Here is a 26,772-nt window from a genome sequence, read left to right as displayed (position 1 = left end):
CCTCGTCTCGATGGGCGGCTGTAATGCAGGGATGGAGGGCCCGCGTTGCCTCCCATGGCGACGAGCGCACCGCGCGAGTGGTCGGGTTTAGGAGGGTAGGAGGCAGCTTAGCGGTGGGCGAGTTTTTCCCGCCGTGGGGCGGCCTCCTGATAGGTGAGGCGTGGGGCAACGGTCGGGCGGAGCCTATAAAGCCGGGACCTCAGAGGACCCGGTGTCTTCCTGGGTCCTCCAAGATGGCTTTTCTGCCCACCTTCCCACCTCCTTTTTTCTGGTTCGGTAGGTTGCTGAGTTTGGGTTGGCGGTTATCCCGAGCTACTGTACAGTGGAGCTCATCAGGAGATGAGCGAGGGGGGGGGGGCGGCAGGGAGCCGTGCCCGGGTTCTGGTGTCTCTGGTTAAAGGAGCATGTTGGGACATGCCACCCTCCAGACCCTTGCTGGTATGGCAGGGTCGGAGGCCGAATATTATTGGTAATGGCTTAAGGTAGCTCGGGAAACTGTTTTTTGTTATGCAAGTGTGATAATTAATTGTTTGTTAATAAACAGAGCTGCGGCTATTTATCCATAAGCAGAGTGTGGTGTGATTATTGGTGGGGGGTTGGTGTGGGGGTGTTAGAGGGTGAGCGGGCCAATACATGTCCCGCGGTTAATAAAGGTACAGGGCAACAATAGTAACATACATAGTAGATGACGGCAGATAAAGACCCGAATGGTCCATCCAGTCTGCCCAACCTGATTCAATTTAAATTTTAAAATTTTTCTTCTTAGCTATTTCTGGGCAAGAATCCAAAGCTTTACCCGGTACTATGCTTGGGTTCCACCTGCCGAAATCTCTGTTAAGACTTACTCCAGCCCATCTACACCTTCCCAGCCATTGAAGCCCTCCCCTGCCCATCCTCCATCAAACAGTCATATACAGACACAGACCGTGCAAATCTGCCCAGTACTGGCCTTAATTCAATATTTACTATTATTTTCTGATTCCAGATCCTCTGTGTTCATCCCACGCTTCTTTGAACTCAGTCACAGTTTTACTCTCCACCACCTCTCTCGGGAGCGCATTCCAGGCATCCACTACCCTCTCCGTAAAGTAGAATTTCCTAACATTGCCCCTGAATCTACCACCCCTCAACCTCAAATTATGTCCTCTGGTTTTACCATTTTCCTTTCTCTGGAAAATATTTTGTTCTACGTTAATACCCTTCAAGTATTGCATTCTATAATTGCACCAAGAGCTATTTATTAATTTTTTTAAATTTGTAAACCACTTAAAATCTAGGCGGTGAACATGAGGAACACAGATAATATTTAAAAAAGCAACATTTTCGGAGCACTTTACACACACCTGAAATAGGGTGTGAGGACATTACAATATTTTATTAAATGATTGAAAATAAATTTTGTTCTGGGACTTAGAGGGCTCCATTTATCAAGCCGCGCGCGACTTTTCATCACGCGCCGGCCTAAAACTGCCGCCTGCTCAAGAGGAGGCGGTAGCGGCTAGCCCGTCCGGCTTGATAAAAGGAGCCTATAGAGTATATTGTCAACGAACCTGAGATTATACGATACAACACTCCCATATTATATAAACAGGGCAACAATGAAAATCCTCAAAACCACAATAAAAAAACAAACAAACACCACAGGAAGCCACCCTGCTTCCTTTTCTCCAGTGCTTTTAAGGAGGCTTGAAGTAGCCACTCTCTGGTGACATGATCACGTAATGAAAATAGAATAAACACTACTGTGTAAAGCACCCAGGGACAGTGACTCACCTCTGTAAGGAGGAGAGAAAGGAAAGCAGCGAAACCCTGATCTAATGCAGGGGGAGGAGCTTAAGGGACCGTAGTCCCATATATGGCAAACGCAGGTGTTGCAGGAAGTGAGGTCACAGGCCAAACCTGGAGATGGAATTTCACCTGGGCACAGGATGAGCTAGGGATGGGATATAATACACGCTCCTTGATAAGCTGTTTTCTTAACACAAGCTAACTTTTTCAGCATCCCCTTCCGCTCCTCTCACGCTGGCATCATCAGCTCAACAGGTTCTGGTGGGATGCTCAGCCCCATAGCATGCTGGGGCTTGTAGTCCTTAGAACTAGTAGAAGAGCAAATCCTTGGATGGGGTGCAGAGGACAAATACCGCTCAGTGGGTCCCCTCTGGGCATCTTCCTGCCCCCCCTGGAGGCAAATGAAAGCTGCGAGTGTGAAACATGCTCCCAAATCTTTCGCCCTGATTTCATTTCAGTAATGCCTCAAGACTTTTGAACAGACACAGGTCAATGACACTCCCTGCTTCCTGGAGCTTACGATAGAGTCAAGACCCACAGATAGGACAATGGCTGCATCGATTAGGGGTGTCCACACGACCTCGATTTATCAGCCTGTCTCCCCGCTACCCACCTCCACTGGGTTTTTCATTCCATCTTTTGCCCTGCTGGTGACAGATTCATTTTCTTGCCCCAGAGATTGTAACAGACAGACAGACAGACAGAGTGTGCCTGACTCAACTCACTTTTCCCGATGCCGTAACGAAAGATGACACACAGCTCTCGTCAGCTCTTCCGGGAAGGACTTCTGCTATCTTTTGTTCCTTGGGACAATATGTACTGGTGCTGGAGGGTGGATAATACACCAGCAGTCATCCTTCTCACCCTTCAACCTCATGCAGTCTTCAAACGTCTGCAAGTCGACATTGAGAATCTCATGCCAGCATTAAAGGCAATTAGCGCCGGCCTTGGCGTGTTCAGAGGGACACGTGCGCCAAAGATGGCCACAAATTAGGTCAGAAGCAACACGCACACCAAACCCTGCCCTTACCGCTGGAAACCTAATGCCAGTTCAGAGCTGAGCTGAAATGACAGCCGATAAAGAGCTTACGAGAACAGACAATCAAATTAATACCTATCTATTGGGTATTCATTAAAAATTTTATTTTATTTTTTTTTTAAAGAGTCTTTAAAGATGTTTTCTGAACAAACTGCCCATCCTCTCCCTCTGAGATCCTAAGAACATAAGAAGTTGCCTCCGCTGAGGCAGACCAGAGGTCCATCCTGCCCACGGTCCGCTCTCACGGCGGCCCATCAGGCCTAATTGCCTGAACAGTGCCCCTGACTAATTTTGTAACTGCCTCTAATCCTCTCCCTATAACCTACCTCTACTCCTATCTGTACCCCTCAATCCCTTTGTCCTCCAGGTACCTGTCCAGACCCTCCTTGAAGCCCTGTAGCGTGCTCCTGCTTATCACATCCTCCGGTAGCGCTTTCCATGTATCCACCACCCTCTGAGTGAAAAAGAACTTCCTGGCGTTTGTTCTAAACCTCTCCCCTTTCAATTTCTCCGAGTGCCCCCTTGTACTTGTGGTTCCCCGTAATTTGAAAAATCTGTCCCTGTCTACTCTTTCTATGCCCTTCATGATCTTGAAGGTTTCTATCATGTCTCCTCTAAGTCTCCTCTCTGATTATCCCTTGCTTTCGTTGAATTCAGATATCGTCTTCGACTCTGCCACTTCCACTGGGAGGCCTTTCCACACATTAAAATCTGTCCCCTTTCGCCTTCATCCTATGCCCCCCCTCATCCCAGAGCTTCCTTTCACTCCTGTCCATTTATGCCACAGAAGCATTGAAATGTCTCCTCTCCAGCTGTCTCTTTTTTTTTTTCCCCCAGAGCGTACATTTTGAGATCTTTATGTATGTCTCCACAGGCTTATTTAGAAACTACCTAGAAATGGGCGCCACGAGTCAGGCGATTAAATTTGCGGACGATACAAAGTTATGCAGAGTAGCGAGGACACAGAAGGATTGCGAAGACATAAATGCGCTCGAGGGATGGGCCGCGAGATGGCAAATTTGGTGCAACGCGAATAAGTGCGAGGTGATGCATGTCGGTGACAAAAAAAATCATATGCGCGAATACAGGATGTCCGGTGCTATACTCGGACAGAGCCCCCAGGAAAGAGACACGGGAGTACTTGTAGACAAGTCGCAGAAACTGTCCACGTGGCGGCGGCGAAAAGGGCAAACAGAATGATTAAGAAGGGGATCACGAACAGATCTGAGAAGGTTATCATGCCGTTATACGCCCCCACCTGGAATACTGCGTCCAACACTGGTCGCCGTACATGAAAAAGGACATAGGACTACTCGAAAGGGTCCAGAGAAGAGCGACAAAAATGGTTACGGGACTGGAGGAGTTGCCGTACAATGTGAGGCTAGAGAAACTGGGCCTCTTCTCCCTTGAAAAGAGGAGGCTGAGAGGGGACATGATCGAAACAGTGTAGTTACTTACCTGTAACGTAGGTTGACTATCCTGCTGTCCACGGAGAACCTACGTTACAGGTAAGTAACTACACTTTGTTCACCCTCTCCGAGGTGAAGAGAACGAGAGGGCACTTGCTAAAGTTAAAAGGGGATAGATTCTGTACAAACGTAAGGAAGTTCTTCTTCACCCAGAGAGTGGTAGAAATCTGGAACGCTCTTCCGGAGGCTGTTATAGGGGGAAACACCCTCTAGGGATTCAAGACAAAGTAGATAAAGACAGGTTGTTCACCCTCTCCAAGGTAGAGAGAACGAGAGGGCACTCTCTAAAGTTGAAAGGGGATAGATTCCGTACAAACGTAAGGAAGTTCTTCTTCACCCAGAGTGGAAGAAATCTGGAACGCTCTTCCGGAAACTGTTATAGGGGGAAACACCCTTCAGGGATTCCAAACAAGGTTGGATAAGTTCCTACTGGAACAGAACATACGTAAGAAAGGCTAGACTCCAATAGGGAACTGGTCTTTGTCTTAAGGGCCGCCGTGTGAGCGGACTGCTGGGCAAATCATATGTTCTTATGACAAAGACCAGTGACCATTTTTTTGAGGGGCCGCTGATAGGTTCTCAGCCCAACCAAGCAGTCTCCATTGAGAGCCAGCGATCTTCTACTTTTTTCATTCTGTATTGTTTCCAACGGAGCGAAAAGAAAAAAGTGGAAAATCACCGGACTGAGTGTACAGCCCTCGATGGAGACTGCCCCAACTTTGTGGGTCGGGCTGAGGACTTTTCCGCAGCCCCTAGTAGTCAGTGCACAAGGTCAAACAGCTTCTTAAAATCAATATAATTTGCACATGAATAATACAAAACATAAAAAAACCAGGAATAACATTTAAAATCCAAGTATGAGGTAGTAACTCCAAGGGGGGAAAGGGAAGAAAAGTGAGCTGATGAGCTTGGTTAAGGGATCTCCCTTGCAAATCTAACTCCTGCATATTCACTGCGATCAGCCTGACAACCTGCCTCCCTGGAGCCGAGAGCTTCCTGGCTTAGAGAAGCAGGAAAAGGCGTGTGACCAGAGCCCGGTAGAAACCAGGACCCAGATCTGGGCTCAGGGTTCTAGGTGCCGAGGCAGAATGTGGGGGGTTCCCCTTCTAGACTCGGGGTTCTTGAGTCGTAAGGGGGTGGGGGGGCTCTTTTTGCTTTCTTCATGCTGAGGTTGACTCTCGCCCAGCGGCTTCTCCTGACGTCATGAAACTCTTCATCCTCCCCTCGACTTCTTTCGGGGGGCGGGGCTAGCACTAGGGGGCGGGGTATAAAGAGAGCCTCAGGTGTGGCAATCGGAGCAGGTAGACGTGGTGCAGACGGACAAAGGGACGCGGCGCTGTGACAAAGAAACCGAGTTTGGCTGGGCGGGGGTTTCTTTCTAGGCAGCCAGCTGATTTTGCCTAATACATATTTTTTTAAAGACTTGGTGGTGCTCTCCGGGGTTGGGACTTTCCAGAAACATTCCCCAACCTCGTCCTCCTGAGTTGGTAGTTTGTGATCCACCCTCGCGGCTTTTTGGGGGTACCCCTTGGCGACACCCCCTTGAGTGGCCATGGCTAACTCCGGCCTGCAACTCTTGGGCTTCGTGATGGCCATTTTGGGCTGGGTGGCGGTGATCGTGGCCACCATCATACCCCAGTGGAGCATGTCCTCCTACGCCAACGACAACATCATCACGGCGGTGGCCGTCTACCAGGGGCTTTGGATGGCCTGTACCACCCTGAGCACGGGTCAGATCTCCTGCAAGGTCTACGACTCCATCCTGCAGCTGGACTGTGAGTATGAGTGCCTTCTCCCGCGAGTGGGCTAGGAAGGTGGAGTGGGGGGATGGCTTTGCTGTCGCCCGCCATTGAAGTCGCTTTATAACAAAGGGTGGCCCCGCCTTGGAGTGTGTGTGTGTGGGGGGGGGGGAAGAGCTGACTCCCCCTCCCCCCACTTTACGCGCCTCTGGGGGATGCGGAGCCAAACCCTTATTTCGAGTGGTAGTAGCTGCCGGGTTCCGTCCCCCAAGAGCTTACAGTGAGCTCGGGGGGATGGGATTGTGCCGTGGGGCTAGTTTTCAGTGCCAACGTCGGTAGGGGACTGATAAACGGGAGGATACGTGTCTAGGTGTCTCCCCCCGCCCCCCAGGAGTGTAAGGTGATTTCTGGGGTGCCTTGCACCATCAGCTTAAAGGGCTGAGGCTCCCTGCTGGTGACAGGTCATGATGGTGTGACTCTGGAATTTAGGAACGGATCTGCCAGGATTCCTGCTTCTACCCAGCTCCCCCCCCTTTAGAAACGAAATGGGGGAGGGGAAAGGGGTTGAGTGGGCTCTAGTTTCTTGGAGAGCTCACAGTAATCTGTGGCAAGGACGGGGTTAAGTGAACCACTTATTGAAAGCTGTGTGGTGTGATCTTTTGGATGTTGCTGGATCTAAGGTCCCTTTAACTTTTGAACTTAAAAGTTGATTAATTTTGAATATACCGACCATCTACGGTAGTGGTCTCAAACTCGCGGCCCGCCAGGTCCTATTTTGAGGCCCTCGGTATATTTATCATAATCACAAAAGTAAAATAAAACCGTTTCTTGATCATATGTCTCTTTAGCTATAAATGACAATATTATTATTAAGACTTAGCCAAAAGGAAAGATTTATAAACTATAAAGAGTTTTATCTCATGCAAAATTGTCATTTCTTTAATAAGACATGAACTATTTTTTTCTGCGGCCCTCCAAGTATCTACAAATCCAAAAGGTGGCCCTGCAAAGGGTTGGCGTTGGAGACCACTGATCTATGGGGATCTAGCCCAGCGATCTCAAAGTCCCTCCTTGAGGGCCGCAATCCATTCGGGTTTATAGCTCAAGAAGGGACTTTGACACCCCTGGTCTGGGGCATGCTAATTGCTTTGTTAGCCACTTGGCATCTTTGACCAGGACAGGGGTATAGGAGCCCCATTCCCCGATTCATAAGGCGCTCGCCACCCACAGAGACCCAACAAAGGAATCTCTCCGAAATGCTCCCCTCCCTGTTTTTTGTTGATCTTCTAAATACTGGACCAATGACGATGACAAAAAAGCCACGAATGTGTTTAAAAATCGGAGGAAAACTCGCGATCACGAAAGCCAGGAAATCGGCCCTCTTTGGTTCACTCGCCCCTTTCACCCTACCAATCTGCACATTTGAACTGAAGATTTGAAACCAGGAAGCGTCTGCAGGATTCCTGTAAATCTGATCTCTGGGAGAGGCAGAAAGGTGGCCTTCGAGTTAATTTTTAATACCTGAGAAGCTGGTGTAACGCTATCCTTTAGGCATGGTGCATTGTGGGTGACTAAGGGACACGGGCTGGCTTCTAAATCTCCCCTGCAGAATTTCTTGTAATCCCTTGGGAGTGCCTCACAGCTACCACTTAGCGGTTCTAGCACCCTCCCTTCCCTTAAATCATAAAAGGGCCTTTTTAGGGGTTTTAAAAGCCCTTCAAGCTGGGCTCGCTCAGTCCTTTCACAGAAACGAACAGAACCTAACCACACCATATTCCAGAAGAAACTGAAAACTCATCTATTTCGACACTAATCTCCTGTATCCTCTCTTCCCCCCCTCCACTTCTCTCCCTTCTCCCTTCCCCCTCCCCCCTCCTACCTACCTTCTCTTCTCCCTCCTCGCTTCTCTCTATAGGTTGCCTTGAGCCTGCCTAGGTATGAGCGATGCAGAAATAGAAGATAGAGTAACTAGATTCTAGAATCCCAGAGGGTAGCAACATTCCATACAGAACCTCAAATAATAGCAAGATTCCGGAATCCCAGAGAGTAACAAGATTCTAGAATCCCAGAGAGTAGCAACATTCCATACAGAACCTCAAATAATAGCAAGATTCCGGAATCCCAGAGAGTAACAAGATTCTAGAATCCCAGAGAGCCGCAACATTCCATGCTACCGATCCAGGGCAAGCGGAGGCTTCCGCCGTGTCTTAACAAGACTATGGATTTTTCCTCCGGGAATTTGGCCAAACCTTTTTCTTAAAACCAGCTACGCTATCCGCTTTTACCCCAACCTCTGGCATAAAGCCAGGCGAGGCAAGTTTCTAAAGCATTCTTTTGTACACCGCATCGGGTGAATTAACCCCAAACCTACATTGACCCCCCCTCCCCCCACTTGTTGGATATGGATCTTCTACCGGTTCAATCATTCCATTACTTGGGTGTTTGACTTGCAATATCTGTTCTTGAAACGTTTAAGATGCAAGTGCTTCAAGCTGGCTTCTTTCCTTACATAGTGGACTACAGAAGTGTGGATTACATCGTCTGCCGACTCTTCAAAATAAGAACATAATAGCCTAGACCAGTGGTCCAGCTAGCCCAGTAGCCTGTCCTCATGGTGGCCAATCCAGGCCAATATGGCCACATTGCACCTGGTCTATCCGTCTTTCATTGGCTCCCAAGTTCAATACGGTGTTCAGGTTAAGTCTTTACGCTTGACATTCAGAGCTTACTATAATTCCATTGACTGTACCGTACATTATATCTTGACCTCTCTGATCTCTCAATGGCCAGCATCTGTCGCTCAACTTTTGTTTTGTTGGGTTTTTTTTTTTTTTCTGGTACCAAAATTATGGACTACCCTGCCCTTTCGTATTTGAACTGACCCTTCATTCATTCACTCCAATGTCACCCGAAGGCTTTTGTTTTTGCTCCGCATTTGGGTTCCGACGGGTCTATCGTCTGAGCAGTTTCTTGAGCCTGGATTATAATGAGCAATGACTTAGCTCTTATCTACTCGTGTCAGGAGAGATGAACGTTCTTTCCTATATCAGTGGTTCCCAACCCTGTTCTGGAGGACCACCGGGCCAATCGGGTTTTCAGGCTAGCCCTAATGAATTTTGCATGAGAGAGATTTGCATATAATGGAAGTGACAGGCATGCAGATCAGCTCCATGCATATTCATTAGAACTATCCTGAAAACCTGATTGGCCTGGTTATTCTCCAGGACAGGGTTAGGAATCACTGTCCTATATCATTTGTAGTTCTTTTCCGTGCTCTATTTTTTTTTTTTAATCCATCCTAACCCCACTGATCTAATTTATAGAATGCAACATAGCAAATGTTTAAACATAGACTGTCCTTCCTGCTCTCTATAGCTTCCATAAACCCCCATCTCCCTCCACCATAGACTAAAAAAATTTAAAAAAAATGAGCATAAAATAGTACAAACATCAAATAATGAACAAGACCAATGATATGGAAATAGGTCACAAGTTTTGTTTGTTGCAAAAATAAACAAATCAATATTAAAGATGCAACACTAGAGTTGAAAATATTACTTAACATTTTACCAATACAACAATAACGACAAAGAATCGGCCTGCCCCAAGCACCTAGATAGCTAGCATTCACCCAAATAATTCACCCAGATCCAGCCATGATCAACAGAGGCTTAAGGGGTCTGCGGGGATCTCGACCTCATGCACTGGCCTGCGAGTTGAATGACTCAAATATGTACAGGCAGTCGGATTTGTATGCAACTCAGAACTTGGTAGATTTTAAGATTCTTGCTGCTTCCCTCTGCTCCCAGCTGACAAAAGGGTCAAAGTGTTCCCTCTAAGGTACAGCGCGCACAACCACACACTGTTCTTCATGTGGCCATGCATCATTCCTGAATCTGCTGCAGGAGAAGTGTAGGACCACTATGCCACTGGAAATACCGCTTGGTGAAATCGAATGAAACCACAACCACGTTCTTAAGTAAGAGTCGTACTTAAGTTAGGCGTCTGTAACTCGGGGACTGCCTATATACCTTAATTTTAACTGCCTGGTAAAATTAAAGTTTCACAAGGGACCATTGACTATTTATTCTAATGATCAGATATCATAGCACATGGGTAGTATATATGTGGGGGTGGATTGGGGAATGTATATCATTTGAAATAGGATTGATAATAAAAAGGGGGGTATTAAATTTTTCATATAAGAATATTTGACTGTAAATACAAGTGATATGTGGAAATTGTTTATATTATGTTTAATTCACTTGTTGTAAGATGCAAAAATGAATAAAGAATTATAAAAAAAAAAAAAAAAAAGTTTCACAAGGGTAATTGTCACAGCTAGCTACATACCTGAGCCAACATGAGCATGTACAAAAGTAATATATATAAATGTACATTGCATTAGCAACAAAGGTAACGAGGTTGGGTTGTGGGATGGGCAGGAACCAAATGGCTCCCACCACCTACATTCCTTCCCCTGCTGTCTGCTCACCAGTCAAGTGGTTTTTGCACCGAGGCATAACTGGAACCAAAAATTTTGGCAATGGCTGCCACCCCCCCCACCCCCCCCCCCACTTCTAGGAAACTGACTGGGTTTGGCGGTTGCATAGTCTTCCTTTAGAGCAGTGGTCTCCAACTCAAACCCCTTGCAGGGCCACATTTTGGATTTGTCGGTACTTGGAGGGCCTCAGGAAAAAATAGTTCATGTCTTATTAAAGAAATGACCATTTTGCATGAGGTAAAACTCTTTGTAGTCTATCAATCTTTCCTTTTGGCTAAGTCTTAATAATATTGTAATTTATAGCTAAAGAGACATACGATCGAGAAACTGTTTTATTTTACTTTTGTGATTATGATAAACGTACCGAGGTCCTCAAAATAGGACCTGGCGGGACCGTGAGTTTGAGATCACTGCTCTAGACCACCTTAAGTCTACGGACTGCTTCAAAAAGGCAGTAAACAAAGCCAAATAAGTTTTGGATTCCCAAAGAGTAGGAGGAAGCTACGGAATCGTGAGCATTTCTTATGCTTTTCAGTTTTGTGGTGGGGTGTTTTCTGTTGATGTTTAAAAAAAACAACCCAAAAAACTCATTTAAAGACATTTTAGTCCTGCTGCTCCCCTGTCTTCAGGTACGGTTTCCAGTGACCAAACCGGTTGGTCTGACTTCTTCCTTCAATGGCTGTTACACGCCCTCTGGCTATTCATTACAAAAGGCCCAGCCCTTCCCCCCACCTTCACCCTGTGCTCTTCCCCCCCTCCCCTTGTTCTTTTCCATGGGACTCCTGATCAAATTGTATCCCACCCCCTTTCATCCAAAAACCTTGCTCTACCGAACTTACTAAAATAGCATACAAGATGGCTTAATTTTACCAGTATTAACAATTTACAGATTATCAAAATATTCCCACCCATAAATATTATCCCCTCCTCCATTTATGGTGAACTGATGGCAGACACTTTGCCGCTGGACCGGTCGTTGCATCCAGCACTAGACAGGATTTAAGAGATCTTTTTTATCATTTGCTCCATCTGAGCAAAACAAAGTGCCAGAGGGACTTCAAGTAATCGAGGATTAGTTTCATCTGACAGGTCTACCTGGACTACTGCAATTCGTTATGTGGGGGCATTTCTGTTAAGGTTACAGCTACTCCAAAATACAGCAGCTTAGACCAGGGGTGGGCAACTCCGGTCATCGAGGGCCGGAATCCAGTCGGGTTTTCAGGATTTCCCCAATGAGCATGGCATGAGATCTATTTGCATGAATATGCTTTCAATTTGTAGTCATTGGGGAAATCCTGAAAACCCGCCTGGATTCTGGCCCTCGAGGACTGGAGTTGCCCGCCTCTGGGCTAGACTGATATTTAAGGCAAATAGGATTGAGAGTGCTTTGCCACTGTCGGAGTTTGAACCGTCTGCCAATAATTTCAAGCGCTGAGTTTAAAAGTCGCTTGTCCCATTTATAAATGTAGGTGAGAACCCAGCTAGAGAGATTTAATTTTTGGATTATGACATCCAAATCACGTTCTACACACTCGGGGTGGGGGGTCCTTTTACTAAGAAGCGCTAAAGATTAGCGTGTCCTAATGGTAAGGCACCCATAGACTATAATACATATAATATAATTAGACGGGTTTTTTATTTAAATATACTGTGTTTTTATTAAATATTACAAATCTTAACACAATGGGCTCCTTTTTATAAAAGCCAAGCTAGCTGTTTTAACGCATGTAATACTGCGCGCTAAACCACCGGCTGCGCTGGCCGCTACCGCCTCCCTTGAGCAGGTGGTAGTTTTTAGGCCAGCGCAGGGGTTAATGCATGATGAAACGTTGCGCCCGTTAACCCCGCAAGCACGGCTTGATAAAAGGCGCTCTATATTATACATTAAACATAAGTGAATCCATATTGCACTTCCAGTTCTTAAAATCTGTATTATCCCAAAGTACAGTGGATGAAGCGTCTTAGTAAAATGACCCCTTGAGTCTCCCCCCCTCCCCCCCAAGTCAAATGGAAATTCGATTTGAAAAAAAGTTTGCAAAAGTCTTCTAGATTTTTTTATATTAAAAACTTGGAATTGTCGGCCAGATCTTATTACTTTTTTTAAAAATATATTTAATTAAAAACAATTTTTTTGGTTAACGGCATGGAATACTTGATTATATAATTCTGATCTATCCTATATAATAAAAGGCTAACTCGCGCATGCGCACTTCTATTTGCGTGTTCCGTGCGCTGTAGGTCTGTGGCCGAAGGAGTGCGCATGCGCGCGAATACGTCACCACCCGATCGCCTCCACAAGCCGGACCGCAGCCAGACGACGATCTCCGTTCCTCCTGCCGCCGCCGATATCCGTTCCTCCTTTGCCGCCCACCCCCTTCTCTTCCCGCGGGCCCTCATGGCGATTCCAGCAGCAGCATGTGCATCAATAAACTTTTTAGAGGTGTTTTGTTTTGTTTTTTCTTTGTGATCCATGTTGAATCTTTGCTAAAAAAAAACATTGTATTCTGCATTTTTCTGTAGTCTTTTCCCTACCCCTAGACCAGTGGTCTCGAACTATTTTGAGGCCCTCGGTATGTTTATCATAAACACACAAGTAAAATAAAACTGTTTCTTGATCATATGTCTCTTTAGCTATAAATGACAATATTATTATTAAGACTTAGCCAAAAGGAAAGATTTATAAATATAAAGAGTGTTTACCTCCTACAAAATTGTCATTTCTTTAATAAGACATTAACTATTTTCTGAGGCCCTCCAAGTTTACCTACAAATCCAAAATATGGCCCTGCAAAGGATTGGAGTTGGGAGACCACTGGCTTAACTGTAACTATGACATCCTGTTTGTCTTTGGGAAGCAGAGCTGAAATTATGATGTCATAATGCCTCATGCCAACCTCATCAGTGATGTCACAGTGGCTTGATTGTCCTGTTCTCCCCTCTGCCCTCCAACCCAGCCAGCAGATTAACTGTTCCCCTTAACTCAGTGGTCTCAAACTCGCGGCCCGCCAGGTCCTATTTTGAGGACCTCGGTATGTTTATCGTAATCACAAAAGGAAAATAAGAGTTTCTTGATCGTATGTCTCTTTAGCTATAAATGACAATATTATTATTAAGACTTAGCCGAAAGGAAAGATTTACAAATATAAAGAGTGTTTACCTCCTACAAAATTGTCATTTCTTTAATAAGACATTAACTATTTTTTCTCCAAGTACCTCCAAATCCAAAATGTGGCCCTGCAAAGGGTTTGAGTTGGAGACCATTGGTCTAGACCTACTTGTTATGTCTTCTGCTGTAGAGCTGCCAAGTCGCCCATTCCAGTAGGGAAACCTTTTTCTTTGGCCAGCCTTGGTTTTAGTACATCTCAAAATCAGTGTACTATTCATACTCCATGATCCTTCCCATTAAAATCAGTGCTGCGGGTCTCGTAATGCACCAGGATAAGGTTGGCAGAAACCTAGGACCAGGCCGAAGTCTCCCTCCTGGAATCGGTAGGCTTGGCAGCTCTGCTGTCTTGAGTCCAGCGGCTTCCTTCATGTATGAATCTGCTGAAACTAAAACATGACTCAAAAAAAAAAGAGCAAAAAATAGTGCCTTTGACTTTTGGGAAGACAGGTGGGTTTGGGTCCTGCATTTGAGATGTACCACACAAAGGCATAAGCCATGCCCTTAACACAAAAGATTTAGGAACGGAAAGTGACTAGAATACACCATTATGCAAATCTTTTGCTCCGAATAGGAACAAAATTAGAATCATTTAGACTGGGACAGTACTTTCAAGTCAATAAAAGATATATTGGAGTCCCCCATTTGCACAGGAATATCTAAATAATTCCAGAAGGTATGGGGGGGGTCTATAAAACGGTTGGGCAAAGAACAAGTTGTCTGGCTGGTTCAAAAGGGGGAGGGGTTTGAAAGGAATGCCTTGGAATAATCTGTTAGGGGGAACCTACGAAACCTCCTGGATAATTTTACAAGGGACTGAGGGCTGGATTGTTCAATATAGCAGTAAAATCTGATGGATCACCGTAGCGGCCATACATTTTTAACGGTTAAAATAAGACATTCTCAAGGAACCGCACGTGCAAATGAGGTTCACGGAGGCTCGCCAAATTTACATGCGATCAGCTGCTGGCGATAAGTGATCGGAACGGGCGCAGAGTAGTCTGCGGAAAGAGGCGCGGGTGGATGGGAGGAGCGGATAGCCCGGCTGGTAGTGGTGTTGTTCACAGGCACGCCAGCGCCATTGGGTGGAGGGGAGGTACAATCAGTCACGCCTGTAATACACATCTCTTAATACACGTGCGTAATACACGTGCTCAAGTCGTGTGCTTTTGAGATTTTTTTTATTTTTTTTTCCCCCATCACTATATTGCTATAATTTATGTAAATAGTGTGTTTTTTTTCGTTTTATATCGTGAGCCGCAGCCAGAAATACGTTCCCAAGATAAGCTCGTCACGGTGCCTGCACCCACGGACCATCCGGTAATTTTTGGCTGTTAAAAGCCAGCACTTCATTTGGAGCATTGCCTGGAGTGGCTTGTTTAAACATTGCAGCTCTTTTTAGTACCATTTTAATAATAATTACCTCATTGTGCTACATTTGCATGGCAGCCAGAGGCTCGGAAAAGACCACTGTGAGCCGTTCTGATAATTGGGACGGTAAAACATTGGCGCACTAAACTGGAATGAACTGGTTTAGCAACCATTCTTAAAGGCATGGTACGCTTCCTTCCTTTGCTGTCACGCTAGATCGCAAAAATACTCTAGGCCCTGGCTTAGGACCGACTGAACAAGCCTGTGCAAGTCCTGTTCTTGGCCTGGGAAGCCCGTCAAAAGGGTGGAGTTGGGAGGCATGTTGACCCAGGTCAGGCGTATGTCGGGTATTAACTTCCCACAAGCAAGCGACACCTCTTGCGAAACGGGACTGAAGGTTTTTATGAGCTCGCTGTGTACCCCTAGGCGGGGTGCTGGTATGGGAAGACTCGAGACCTTGGCAAACTGCTCTAGGTGGTCCATTCCGGAAAGCCTTTGGGCGAGGAAGATCCAAAAGAGAAGAATTCTCAGGAAATGTGGTTTGACTAATTTGCGCATATGTGCGGGAGGGGCCCGGTTTTTGCATTTGGTTGTCACCTGATCCGGGGTTCACTGGTACACACATGAGTCAACTAAAAAAAAAAAAAAAAAAATCCACTTTGGCCCTAGTGTTTATCTTTGAACTTGATCAACCTGTCGGGGCTGATTAAAGGTCTACAGGGTGGCTACACATTGTATTCCAGAATTTGGCTGCCGATATGCATAAAGTGCACCTAGCTCTGATCTGTGCTTAAGTGTAGCTTATAGCAGAGAGAGTTTTGAAAATGCCCTAAGTGTATATTATAAACATTCCCACTTTTTTGCAGCACGTACATAAATGCATGTTTGTACGCTGTTTGCGGTTCTTGGCGCTTAGTTTAGGATGGCCCCCCAGCACGTATGGTCCATAAAATTACCTCTTGACCCGACGTGAAAGTCTTTCCCGCATTACCACCGGAGAAATGCTTACTGCGCTTTCCTTCCCGTGGCTCAGTAAGGTTATCGGACTTTGCTGTGGTTAGCGATTTATCTGCTCCTTATCAGGACTCGGGGACTGGTGTTTATACTCGAAAAGAATAGCTTGAAATACTGTGGATAAGATAAAAACAGCCCTGTGTTCGCTTTTTTTTAATCTGGCCGAATGGCTGCCGGCTGCGTGTTTTTTTTTTTTTTTTAATGATGTTCGTACTAGAGCAGGGGGGGGTCAAAGTCCCTCCATGGGCCGCAATCCAGTCAGGTTTTCAGGATTTCCCTCATGACTATGCACGAGATTTCTTTGCATGCGCCGCTTTCATTGTATGCTAATAGATCTCGTGCATATTCATGGGGGGAAATCCTGAAAACCCGACTGGATTGCGGCCCTCGAGGAGGGACTTTGACACCCCCTGTGCTCGAGGAAGAATTGCAGTTTGTAGGAACACTTGGTTTGTCTTTCAACAGATCAAAAGGTTTTTGAACTTCTCCGGAGAAAGAATGTTGGCCTTGGTTTCACAGTACCAGCACCCACAGACCAGCCGGTAATTATTGGCTGTTAAAAGCCAGCACTTCATTTGGACAATTGCCCGAGTGCTCTCTATTCGTTGCTTTTAGTGTTTATTGGCTGAATAGTTGAGGAGAACCAGAGGACAGACATACTAAGTCCTTCCCTGTACTTTAAGAGTTGTTTTTTGTGGGGGGGTTTTTTTTTGGGGGGGGCTTGGTTTTGCTTTTAGAACAAGGCACCATTTACAAACCTTGCTCATGTCCACCAGTGCCTGCCAGATTGGGATCCAGTGCCCCCCACCCCCTCTCAGGCTGAGCCCTGCAGATCATTTGTCTTGCATGTTTGCTGGTTCATTTCCTTCCTCGAGTTTCAGTGAAACTCCCGCTGTGCCCTGGCAGCACTAGAGGGCTCTGGGGTGTGGCCCAGCAGGTGTTTTCTACCATTCCAGGAAGACGTGCGTTTGGGTGGAGAAAATCCACCTCAAACCGGTTTCCAGTCTTGGAGCCCTGTGGCTCGTTGGCCAGTTTGAAATGGCCAGCTAGGAATTTTTTACCTGTCCTTGCTCATCCCCTCTTGCTTGTGGCGGGGATGAAACTGGAAAGCAACCGGACTTGGCAATGACGGGGGTGAGTGGGGAGAGGTCATGGCTGTTTGTCCCCCCCTGAAAAAATGAGCTTTACACTAGGTGGTTTTGACTGCAGACGCTCAAGATACAAAGGTCAGAGGGGACTGATGCATGTACCTAGCTCAGGGCTAAGCAATTCCGGTCCTCGAGAGCCGGGTCAGGTTTTCAGGATCTCCACCATGAATATGTACGAGATGGATTTGCATGCGCTGCCTCCTTGAGATGCAAATCTATCTCCTGCATATTTATTGTGGATAGCCTGAAAACCTGACCTGTCTCCGGCTCTCGAGGACCGGAATTGCCTACCCCTGACCTAGCTGAAAGCCCTGAAAATGCCAAATACAGAGCAAAAATCCGATAATTGGGGAAACCCGGGTTCAGTTTCCAGGGTCACTCCTTGCTGCCTCCAGTTCAGACTTGGTGTAAGCCCTCCCAGCTGAACTGAATATAGCTTTAACTTGTGCTGCTTGATAAAATAAAATCTTTAAATCCTCTCCCCTCCCCTCCCCCCATCTTTTACAAAGACGCATTGGGCTAGTTTAGCGCTGGCCACTGCGGTATTAGCTCCAACGCTCATAGGAATTCTCTGAGTGTCGGAGCTAATCTTGCCGCGGGCTGGCGATGGGTGGGGGGGGGGAGGGAAAGAAGCCTAACGCAGCTTTGTAAAAAGGAGGGGTGAGCTAGGTCCTAAATCCTATCCCCGTCACGTTTTGGTGCTAGTTGTTGCCTTGTATTGCAAGAGTTATGCTTTCTTGGGCTAGGCTGCAAGTAATCCTTTTATAAATACACCTGCAGTCGATAAATGTGGCCTTCCCAATGCCACAGGCTAGCCCCACCCAGGTTTAACAATTGAGAAAGCAAATTACCCTGTTAACCGAGTTGTAAACTTAACTGCCTCTTGTGACAGAAAGCAATTGACCTGAAAAGTTCCAGTCCTGGGCCCCATTGCTCGCAACCTAATGCTGGTTTTGGAGCTGATTAGCACCACTGCTAATCTGCGCTGAATGTTCAGAGGGCAGGGTATTTCAATCTAGTCACGGTTTGAAATATTCCAGGCGTCTCGCTCTCTTCCCTCCCCAAGGTCTAGCTTCTCTCCCCTTCAACCTCTTGTAGATCTCTGCACCACTTAGCCCTCCCTCACTCCTACAAATAGCCAAGACACTCTTCTCTCTCCAGGCCCTGACCCTTTGATCTGCCTCCCATCCCCTTGTTTCCCCCTCTCCCCCCCCCCAGGGCCTAACTAGGTACTGGATCCAGTGGGGGGGGGGGGGGCCTTCATGGTAGGAGTACAGCCCTCTCACTTCTGCCTTCTAAAATGGCTGTTGTCCTCTTGCAGCAGCTAATGGTATTAACAGGAAGTGCCGTGAGCAGCTGCGAAAGGTCATGGCAGCCATTTTGGAAGGCAGGAGCGAGAGGGCCATGCTCCTGCCACAAAGATCAATGCTGGACTGCTAGGTACTTTGATAGGTCTCAGGGGGAGGAGGAGGGGGGCATGGGACATGTGGCTCACAAGCTGTATGTTGCCGACCCTATCTTAGACGTTCCTGGTTTTGAACTTGGCACCCCCAAAGCAGCATGGGGGTTTGTCTACCTGTGTAAATCCATAATGTATCGGCTAGGGCTGTCAAAACCAGGACAGGTCTAAAACTTCCCTCTTGGAACTGGGTAACTTGGCAGCTCTAAGTCTAACCTGCAGACCAAAGCCTTATGACTAACACTTTGTTGGAAGTATGAATTTAGGATGAGGTGTAAAGCTTTTAGATAGATTTCCAAGCCCATCCTTGTTCAACCACTAATTCTCTGACTTGGATGGTGATTTGTAAACATGACAGTTAAATTATAGATGAGAAGGATTTTTAAAGAAAGGTGTTGAGTACCAACTGACCCTAAATACGTCTCTTCTTTATCCCGCAGCTTCTCTGCAGGCCACACGGGCCTTGATGGTGGTCTCTATAGTTCTGGGTGTGTTTGGCATGGCGGTGTCTGCCATGGGCATGAAGTGTACAAGGTGTGGAGGGGAAGACAAGGTGAAGAAATCGCGGATTGCCATGGTGGGGGGCATTGTCTTCCTCATTGGAGGTGAGTTTGCCTTGGAACTGAGAACTGGGAAATCTTAGCGCTGTTGTACCTGTTCACCCCCCTGAGGCTGAATTGAAGACTTTTCACCTTTTTGTCACTCTTGTAATTCATTTTTGGGACCTGAGCAAACTGTACTATTCGCACAGACTCGCATAGGTTGACTTGTCCTGTCTCGCTTTCCAACCTGACTTGTAGAGTGTCGCCAACATACCCACAGGAGCAGGATCCTACCTCTTCTTGACAATCCCACTGCTGAATAGTTAAGTCGTCATGTTCCATCATGAGTGGGGGGGGGGGGGAGAGTGTGGCACAGTGGTTAAAAGCTGCAGCCTCGGCACCCTTGTGACCCAAGGCAAGTTGCTTAATCCATCTGTTGCTCCAAGTACATTAGATTGTGAGTCCACCAGGACAGACAGGGATAAGTGCTTGAGTACCTGCATAAATTCATGTAAACCATTGAGTTCCCCTGGGAGAATGGTATAGAAATTTGAATAAATAAATAGTGTTAACAGGTTTCAGCCTATGATAACCAGAGCTGGTATTGTGACATCATAATGCCTCATTCCACCAATGCCTAAGAGCCAACCTCATCAGTGATGTCACAATGGGTGGATTGTCATACACTTGGATTACTCTTACTATATTTTGATTTCTACAATGGCGCAGTGGTTAATGCTACAGCCTCGGCACCCTGAGGTTGTGGGTTCAAATCCCATGCTGCTCCTTGTGACCCTGGGCGTCACTTAACCCCCCCCCCCCCCATTACCCCACAGGTACATTAGATTATGAGCCCACTGGGACAGACGGGGATAAGTGCTTGAAAACCTGCATAAATTCATGTAAACCATTTTGAGCTCCCCTGGGAGAACGATATAGAAAATTGAATGACTGAATAAGAACTTTGAGGTCTGTGTTGGACCATTAAATGGTAGTTCCTTTGGCATCCAATGCTCATGGGAGTCAAACCAGGGCAAAAGACGTTTTTGCTTGCTATGCTCCTAAATAATTTTGTAATCCATCTAGAATTGTAGGATATGCAGAATATAAATTAAATGATGGAGTTTGCTACTGAAAGTTATTAGGGTGCAGTCTTCATTGAAAGCATTAAAAAAAAAAAAATTATTGAAGACATATTAACTTTGATCTATTTTTTTAAATTGCAGCCTAGTGAGAACTGGAAGATTTATTAGAAAATGTTAGGTTCCCTCCCCCCCTCTTTTTATAATGTAGGAATTTTTCCTGCTGAAGGGAGCAGATATATGCATTAGAGAATGACACGGTGACAAAATTCATCACCGTTCCCGTCCCCGCGGGAAACCATCTTCATGTCATTCTTTAAGGAGAGAGGGAAGAATCAGAGTATGAATGGCCACAACCACTTACCCGCAAGCTTTGCTTTGAAGAATGCTGGTGTAGAAGGACTGAGGTTGAAACAGACACTACAGAATGACAGTCTCTGGTATCCAGAGCAGATATTGTGATGTCATAATGCCTCATTCCACCAGTGCCTAAGAGCCAATCACATCAGTGATGTCACAATGGCTTCATTATCCTTGGCTCCCATAAGAATCAGAGTATGAATGGCCACAACCACTGACCCGCAAGCTTTGCTTTGAAGAATGCTGGTGTAGAAGGACTGAGGTTGAAACAGACACTACAGAATGACAGTCTCTGGTATCCAGAGCAGATATTGTGATGTCATAATGCCTCATTCCACCAGTGCCTAAGAGCCAATCACATCAGTGATGTCACAATGGCTTCATTATCCTTGGCTCACATAAGAATCAGAGTATGAATGGCCACAACCACTGACCTGCAAGCTTTGCTTTGAAGAATGCTGGTGTAGAAGGACCGAGGTTGAAATAGACACTAGAAAATGACATGGGATTATTTCCCGCGGTTATCCGCGGGGATGGGAACGGTGATGAATTTTGTCACCGTGTCATTCTCTAATATGCATGAAATACAGCTCTTCCCCCCCACCCCTCCAGCATGGCTTCATGTGCCCCTAAACTGGGAGAGAGGGGCATATTTTATTGCATGTTGCACTTCACTCATCTCGTCTTCCCGGTTCCACTAATGTTTGGGTTGTGTTTATCTCTCCAGGCCTGGCTGCACTGATTGCCTGTTCATGGTATGGGAATAAAATCATTCGAGACTTCTACAATCCCTACACACCAGTTAACAGCAAGTGAGTAGCTCAGCTTGGGGAGGGTATGTCTTCGGTGGCACCTGGGGGGGGGTGAGTGGCCCCTCCCCCGCCATCTTCTCCACCCCTCTTCCCTGTACCTCTTAAAATTTTCCCTGCACGAGCAGCATCGTGGACTTGCTGCCCCCGTCGCGTCGGCTCGTTGACGTCGCTTCTTAAGGGCAGGACCCGGATGTGACGTCGGAGAGCCGACGCCAACATAAGCAGCAAGTTGGTTTCTCCATGGGAGCGGAGGGGGGTCTGTTCGGGGGTATAAGGCGGGAGTTTGACTGATTTGTAGCAGGGCGCCAGTACTAAGCCTTTGAAGATGCAACGTTTGGCCCGGGGTAGCCAGTGGGCTGATGCTAGTACTTGGGATACTGGGCCGTGGGTGTGAAGGTTCTTTTAGAACAGTGGTTCCCAATCCTCTCCTGGAGGACCACCAGGCTAGTTGGATTTTCAGGATCGCCCTAATGAATATGCATGAGAGAGATCTGCATATAATGGAGGTGCCAGGCATGCAAACCTGCTCCATGCATATTCATTAGGGCTAGCTTGAAAACCCGACTGGCCTGGTGGTCCTCCAGGACAGGGTTGGGAACCACTGCTTTAGAAGTCTAACTGCTGCATTTTGTACATGTTGGAGATACATATGTACCTTGCAGCTGTCTCTTGTACAGGGGTGGACAACTCCCGTCCTCGAGGACCGGAATCCAGTCTGATTTTCAGGATTTCCCCAATGAATATGCAACTAGATCTCATGCATATTCATTGGGGAAATCCTGAAAACCCGACTGGATTCTGGCCCTCGCGTACCGGAGTTGCCCACCCTCTGCTGTAGTATGTATAACTAAGCAGTTTGATTGTAGAACAGCTTTAACTCGGGCCTAAATTAAGCAGCTCGGCTATATAGACAAAGCTGAATATTGCTACTAGGGTGGCACGTCAAAATCGCGTCTGACATTGGCGCACCGACATCTGGGCGGAATTCGCCACTTTTACGCCTGGGGGGGATGCTGAAATCCCAAACAGCGAAAGAACCGAAGTTCAGTGTACTGCGGGGGATCCCCCCCTTCCCCAACGGGAGCGCGACCAGTTCTTAAGTGTTCGGAACACTAATGGTAAGGCGTGAAAGCAGCGGAACCGGCAGTGTGCATTCATCCTGCGTGCAGAGTCACTGCGCCAATGTCCTGCGTGCTTTCGGTGGTGTACCTGCTACTAGGCATGCTTGTTTATCATTCTATTTTTTTTTTTTTTTTTTTTTTACTACTAAAAATCCAGATGACATGCATGCATTTATTTGATGGGGGGTGGGAGAGAAGAATTAAACATCCTTAGCAGAGCAGGTTTTCCTATGGGGAGTAGTCAGTGACTAGGAAATACAGCACTGACCTTTACCCCCTGTATAAATGGCGTTGGTAATTATGCATTGTGTGAAGGGTTAAGGGAGAAGCAGGCTGGATGACTCCTGGTATTCCACTTGAAATTCTGAACTGCAGATAACTAAAATATGTGGCTTTGGGTGAGATGACAGAACATGGGCTGGGCATCTTTTAACCCCCTCTACCCCCCCCCACACACACACACACACAGCAGCTGGCAAGTCCCAGCCGCATAAAAAAAGTAGTTGGCAGTGGCTTCCACATGGCTCTTGGAAGGTCACCTATTACCTTGGGGTAGGCAGCATGTCAGGATCTCCCCCCCCCCAAAAAAAAAAAAAGTAGATGCCAGCAGTGGCATATCTTATAGATATTACAGAATAAAGCCTTAACATCAAACCCACATCAAATTATTTATAGCAAAAAAAGTTTTTTAAGAAAAACAATTTTAATAATGGATTTTTAGAACTAATTTAAACGTTAATAACCAACTAATTTTATATTATTGATTCTTAGCAACTTCATTTTGAAATCGTATATCTCTATTAATATGATCTTATTCCCTCTCTAAGTGATTAAATGAAAGGATTATAAATAAACATTCAATAGCGTTTGGTAGGAGGTGGTGGACATAAATGATTATAGATAATATACGAGACAGGAACTTTGGAATGATGGACATCGTAAGAGGCTCCCGAGACTGATGTCTGTATTGTTTTATGTCCAGCACGAGTTTAATCACTTAGAGCTCCTAGTGCACGCTATAGCGTGCGCTAATCAGGTGCGGGAGAGGGAATAAGATCATATTAATAGAGATATATGATTTCAAAATTAATGTTAAGAATCAGTAATATAAAATGTGTTTGTTATAATGTTTAAATTAGTTCTAAAAAATCCATCATTAAAATTGTTTTTCTTGATCTAAAAAAAAAACACCCTTTTTTGCTATAAATAGCATATTTGACACCTGAAGCCAATCCTTTTTTTTTATGCACATAGAACACAGATACATCCTTGCCCAGTAAGAAGTAAGATATTGCAAACTAAAATTAGAAATATGTAGACAAGTTACTGAACAGCCAAGAAGCCAGACTCTGCATACAGTGCAACCACAGAATCAGAAACGGTAACCCATCACCCCTAATACTATGCAAAATATAAAGATGGCAGGTGTCAATTTTGGAAAAACAAAAATGACATAACAATCGCCACTTTACAAATTAAGTGAGTGGGTAGTGGATAACAATGAGAAATTCAGGTTGTGGCTTGTGACCCTTTTTTATTATGGGCTGGTTGCCTCTTCAAGATAGCCACAGAATGTGAACTATTGCCGACCCTTCTAAGACGAAGTGCATATGAAACATTTATTGCAGTTCTGATAACCAGGCCCTCCAAGGACAGGAGTTGCAACTTGTTGATGTGCCTTCACGCGGCATACAATACTTCAGGAAATAAGTGTGTGGGGTTTTTTTTTCCCCTGTAGGTATGAATTTGGAGCTGGCGTCTTCATCGGCTGGGCTGGCTCTCTCCTTGCCATCCTAGGAGGGGCTCTTCTAACTTGTTCCTGCACCAAGAAGTCGGGTTATAACGGACGGCAGTACCCCAAGGTTCCTAAATCAAAGGCCCCCAGCACCAGCAAGGAGTATGTGTAAAGAAGCGAAACCGGGATGGGAGAGTCGTGGTCTCGTCTCCCTCGACCCACAAACTGAGGAGCCACAATCTTGTCGTCTTGAGAGCCGCAGCAGAGGGATTTGTTTAACTTCCGATGACCACAAACCAGACCCTTTTTTGCTACAGTCCTAACTTTTCTGGGTTTCAGCCAAGGCAGCTTCTAACTTAACTCCCTACTTTCACGTTTCCACTACAGAGCTGCCAAGCTTGGCAGACAAGATGCTACAACATGAACACATAGCGTGTTTTTTGTGGGGGGGGGGGGAGGTTTGGGGGGGGCTGGTAAAAAGGGGTTTGAATGTCACCAGAGTTCTGTAAATGGAGTTTAGAGGGAGGTATACTTGAAGCTTCTGTTCAAGCTGGTGGTGTAAATCTGCTTTAGGAGCCCATACCTGTCTTTGCAAGGTGTAAACTGAAAGGAAGGGGGGAGGCGACAGGGTTGCACAGAAATGTTCTCAAGAGGGCCAATTTTTTAACTCGCCTCATTGTATACCAGACATAATGCTCTTAGGAATTAGGCCTTGAAGTCCCAGCAGGTGGGGAAAAGTAGCATAGATACTATTTTAGCCCAAAATGTTTGAAGCTGTCAGTGAGCCTCTCGTGCAATAGATCCTGGAAAGCCATAGCTTGCGGGGTGCTGAAAGATACTATTTTAGCCCAAAATGTTTGAAGCCGTCAGTGAGCCTCTCGTGCAATAGATCCTGGAAAGGTCTGTTCTGTCACGTGTTTGGTTCTCAGTATGATATTCTAGGCACCGGCTTCGGTCCCTAATCTAAAACCCAGGGCCCAAAAGCACAGGAGAACCACCTAAGGGGGCTGCTTCAGAGCATGGGCTTGCTCAATCCCAAATGGGATCTTACAGCCCTCCATGTTACTCTCCACCTCAGTGTATGCTGGTAGCGACACAAGTCAGATCTTGCTATTTTTTTTTTTTTTTTTTGACACCATGATACCTCCTGCCCTCTTTTCAGCTCAGTTGAAACCAAGCTGGTATCTATCGCCATGAGCCTTTAATTTGTGTTACTCGGACTCCTTTCCCATACTGTAGTTAAGCTGCATGTCCTCTAACCCAGGGCTGCGGTGGCCTATTTCACATCGGAACTTGACAATCGGGAATCCTCACGAGCCATGTAAGCATCATTCCTCCACCTAGCCGTGACTCCCCCCCCCCCCCCCCCTGGCCATTACAGCATCCCAAGCCTTCCACATAGGAATGCACAACACTTAACCGTCTGAGCCGCTGGTGTGTAAATTCTGCTTTCTTTACCTCGCTGTCCCTCCCTGTGGCACTATACTGAAAAGTTAGTTGTGGTTCCAGCTAAATTGAGTGAATTTTTAAAACTTTTTTTTTTTTTTTTAACAAACCTTTTGGAAGAAAAGGTTCCGCTACCCATTTGTTAGTATGTAGACTGTGCTATTTAAATGTTAAGAAATGTAGTATTTTTACTATTGTATGACATTTGGGGTAATTGTGTTTTGTACATAATAATAAAAATAAATTTTGAGTTACTTTTTGCCTCTGCTTTTCACTGTATTTTTTGTTTCTGTGCATCCAACATCATCTCCACTCCCGTGGAGATGATGCGGTATATAAACTTAAGGCTTAGTTTATGTGCAATTGCACTGGCTTCCAGTTAAGCCAGAGTGCAATTTTTAAGTTAAGCACGACTGTCTTCAAATTTTATTTGATTTGATTTATATCCTGTCCCGCCCCCAAGGAGCCCAGAACAAATTACATGGTGAAACATACATCAGTTAGCAATAAGACATATTACAATTAACAAGGAACAGAAGACAATAGGGCACAGTGAAATGTGTCCCAATAGAGAATGACAGGGACAAATTTGTCCCCATCTCCCGCAGGAACTCTGTTTCCCCCATCTCCGTGAGTTTTGTCGCTGTCCCTGCCCCATTCCTGTAAGCTGTCATCTGCACAAGCCTCGGCCACTTATGATTTTAAAGCGTTCGAGGCTTGGGCAGATGAGGACGGAGCTTAGGCATTGGTGGAATGAGGCATTATGACATCACAATCTCAGCTCTAGAATGTTGCTACTTAGGATTTTAAAGGGTTTGAGGCAGATGAGGACGGAGCTTAGGCATTGGTGGAATGAGGCATTATGACATCACAATCTGAGCTCTAGAATGTTGCTACTTAGGATTTTAAAGGGTTTGAGGCAGATGAGGACGGAGCTTAGGCATTGGTGGAATGAGGCATTATGACATCACAATCTGAGC

General features: G+C 46.0%; 1 protein-coding gene across 1 annotated transcript; it reads left to right on the top strand.

Moving 5' to 3' along the window:
- Nucleotides 1-5,582: 5,582 nt before the first annotated feature.
- CLDN7 (claudin 7) lies at nt 5,583-26,047 on the top strand. Its single transcript, XM_033925223.1, has 4 exons — nt 5,583-6,071; nt 19,135-19,299; nt 21,406-21,490; nt 24,350-26,047. The coding sequence occupies exons 1-4, from the start codon at nt 5,849-5,851 to the stop codon at nt 24,516-24,518; spliced, it is 642 nt and encodes a 213-aa protein (XP_033781114.1). The 5' UTR covers nt 5,583-5,848; the 3' UTR covers nt 24,519-26,047.
- Nucleotides 26,048-26,772: the final 725 nt, after the last annotated feature.

Source organism: Geotrypetes seraphini, chromosome 16 (genome assembly GCF_902459505.1).
Source record: "Geotrypetes seraphini chromosome 16, aGeoSer1.1, whole genome shotgun sequence".
NCBI lineage: Eukaryota > Metazoa > Chordata > Amphibia > Gymnophiona > Dermophiidae > Geotrypetes > Geotrypetes seraphini.
Note: the sequence above shows the minus strand (reverse complement) of the source record. Positions and strands in the feature narration are given on the sequence as shown.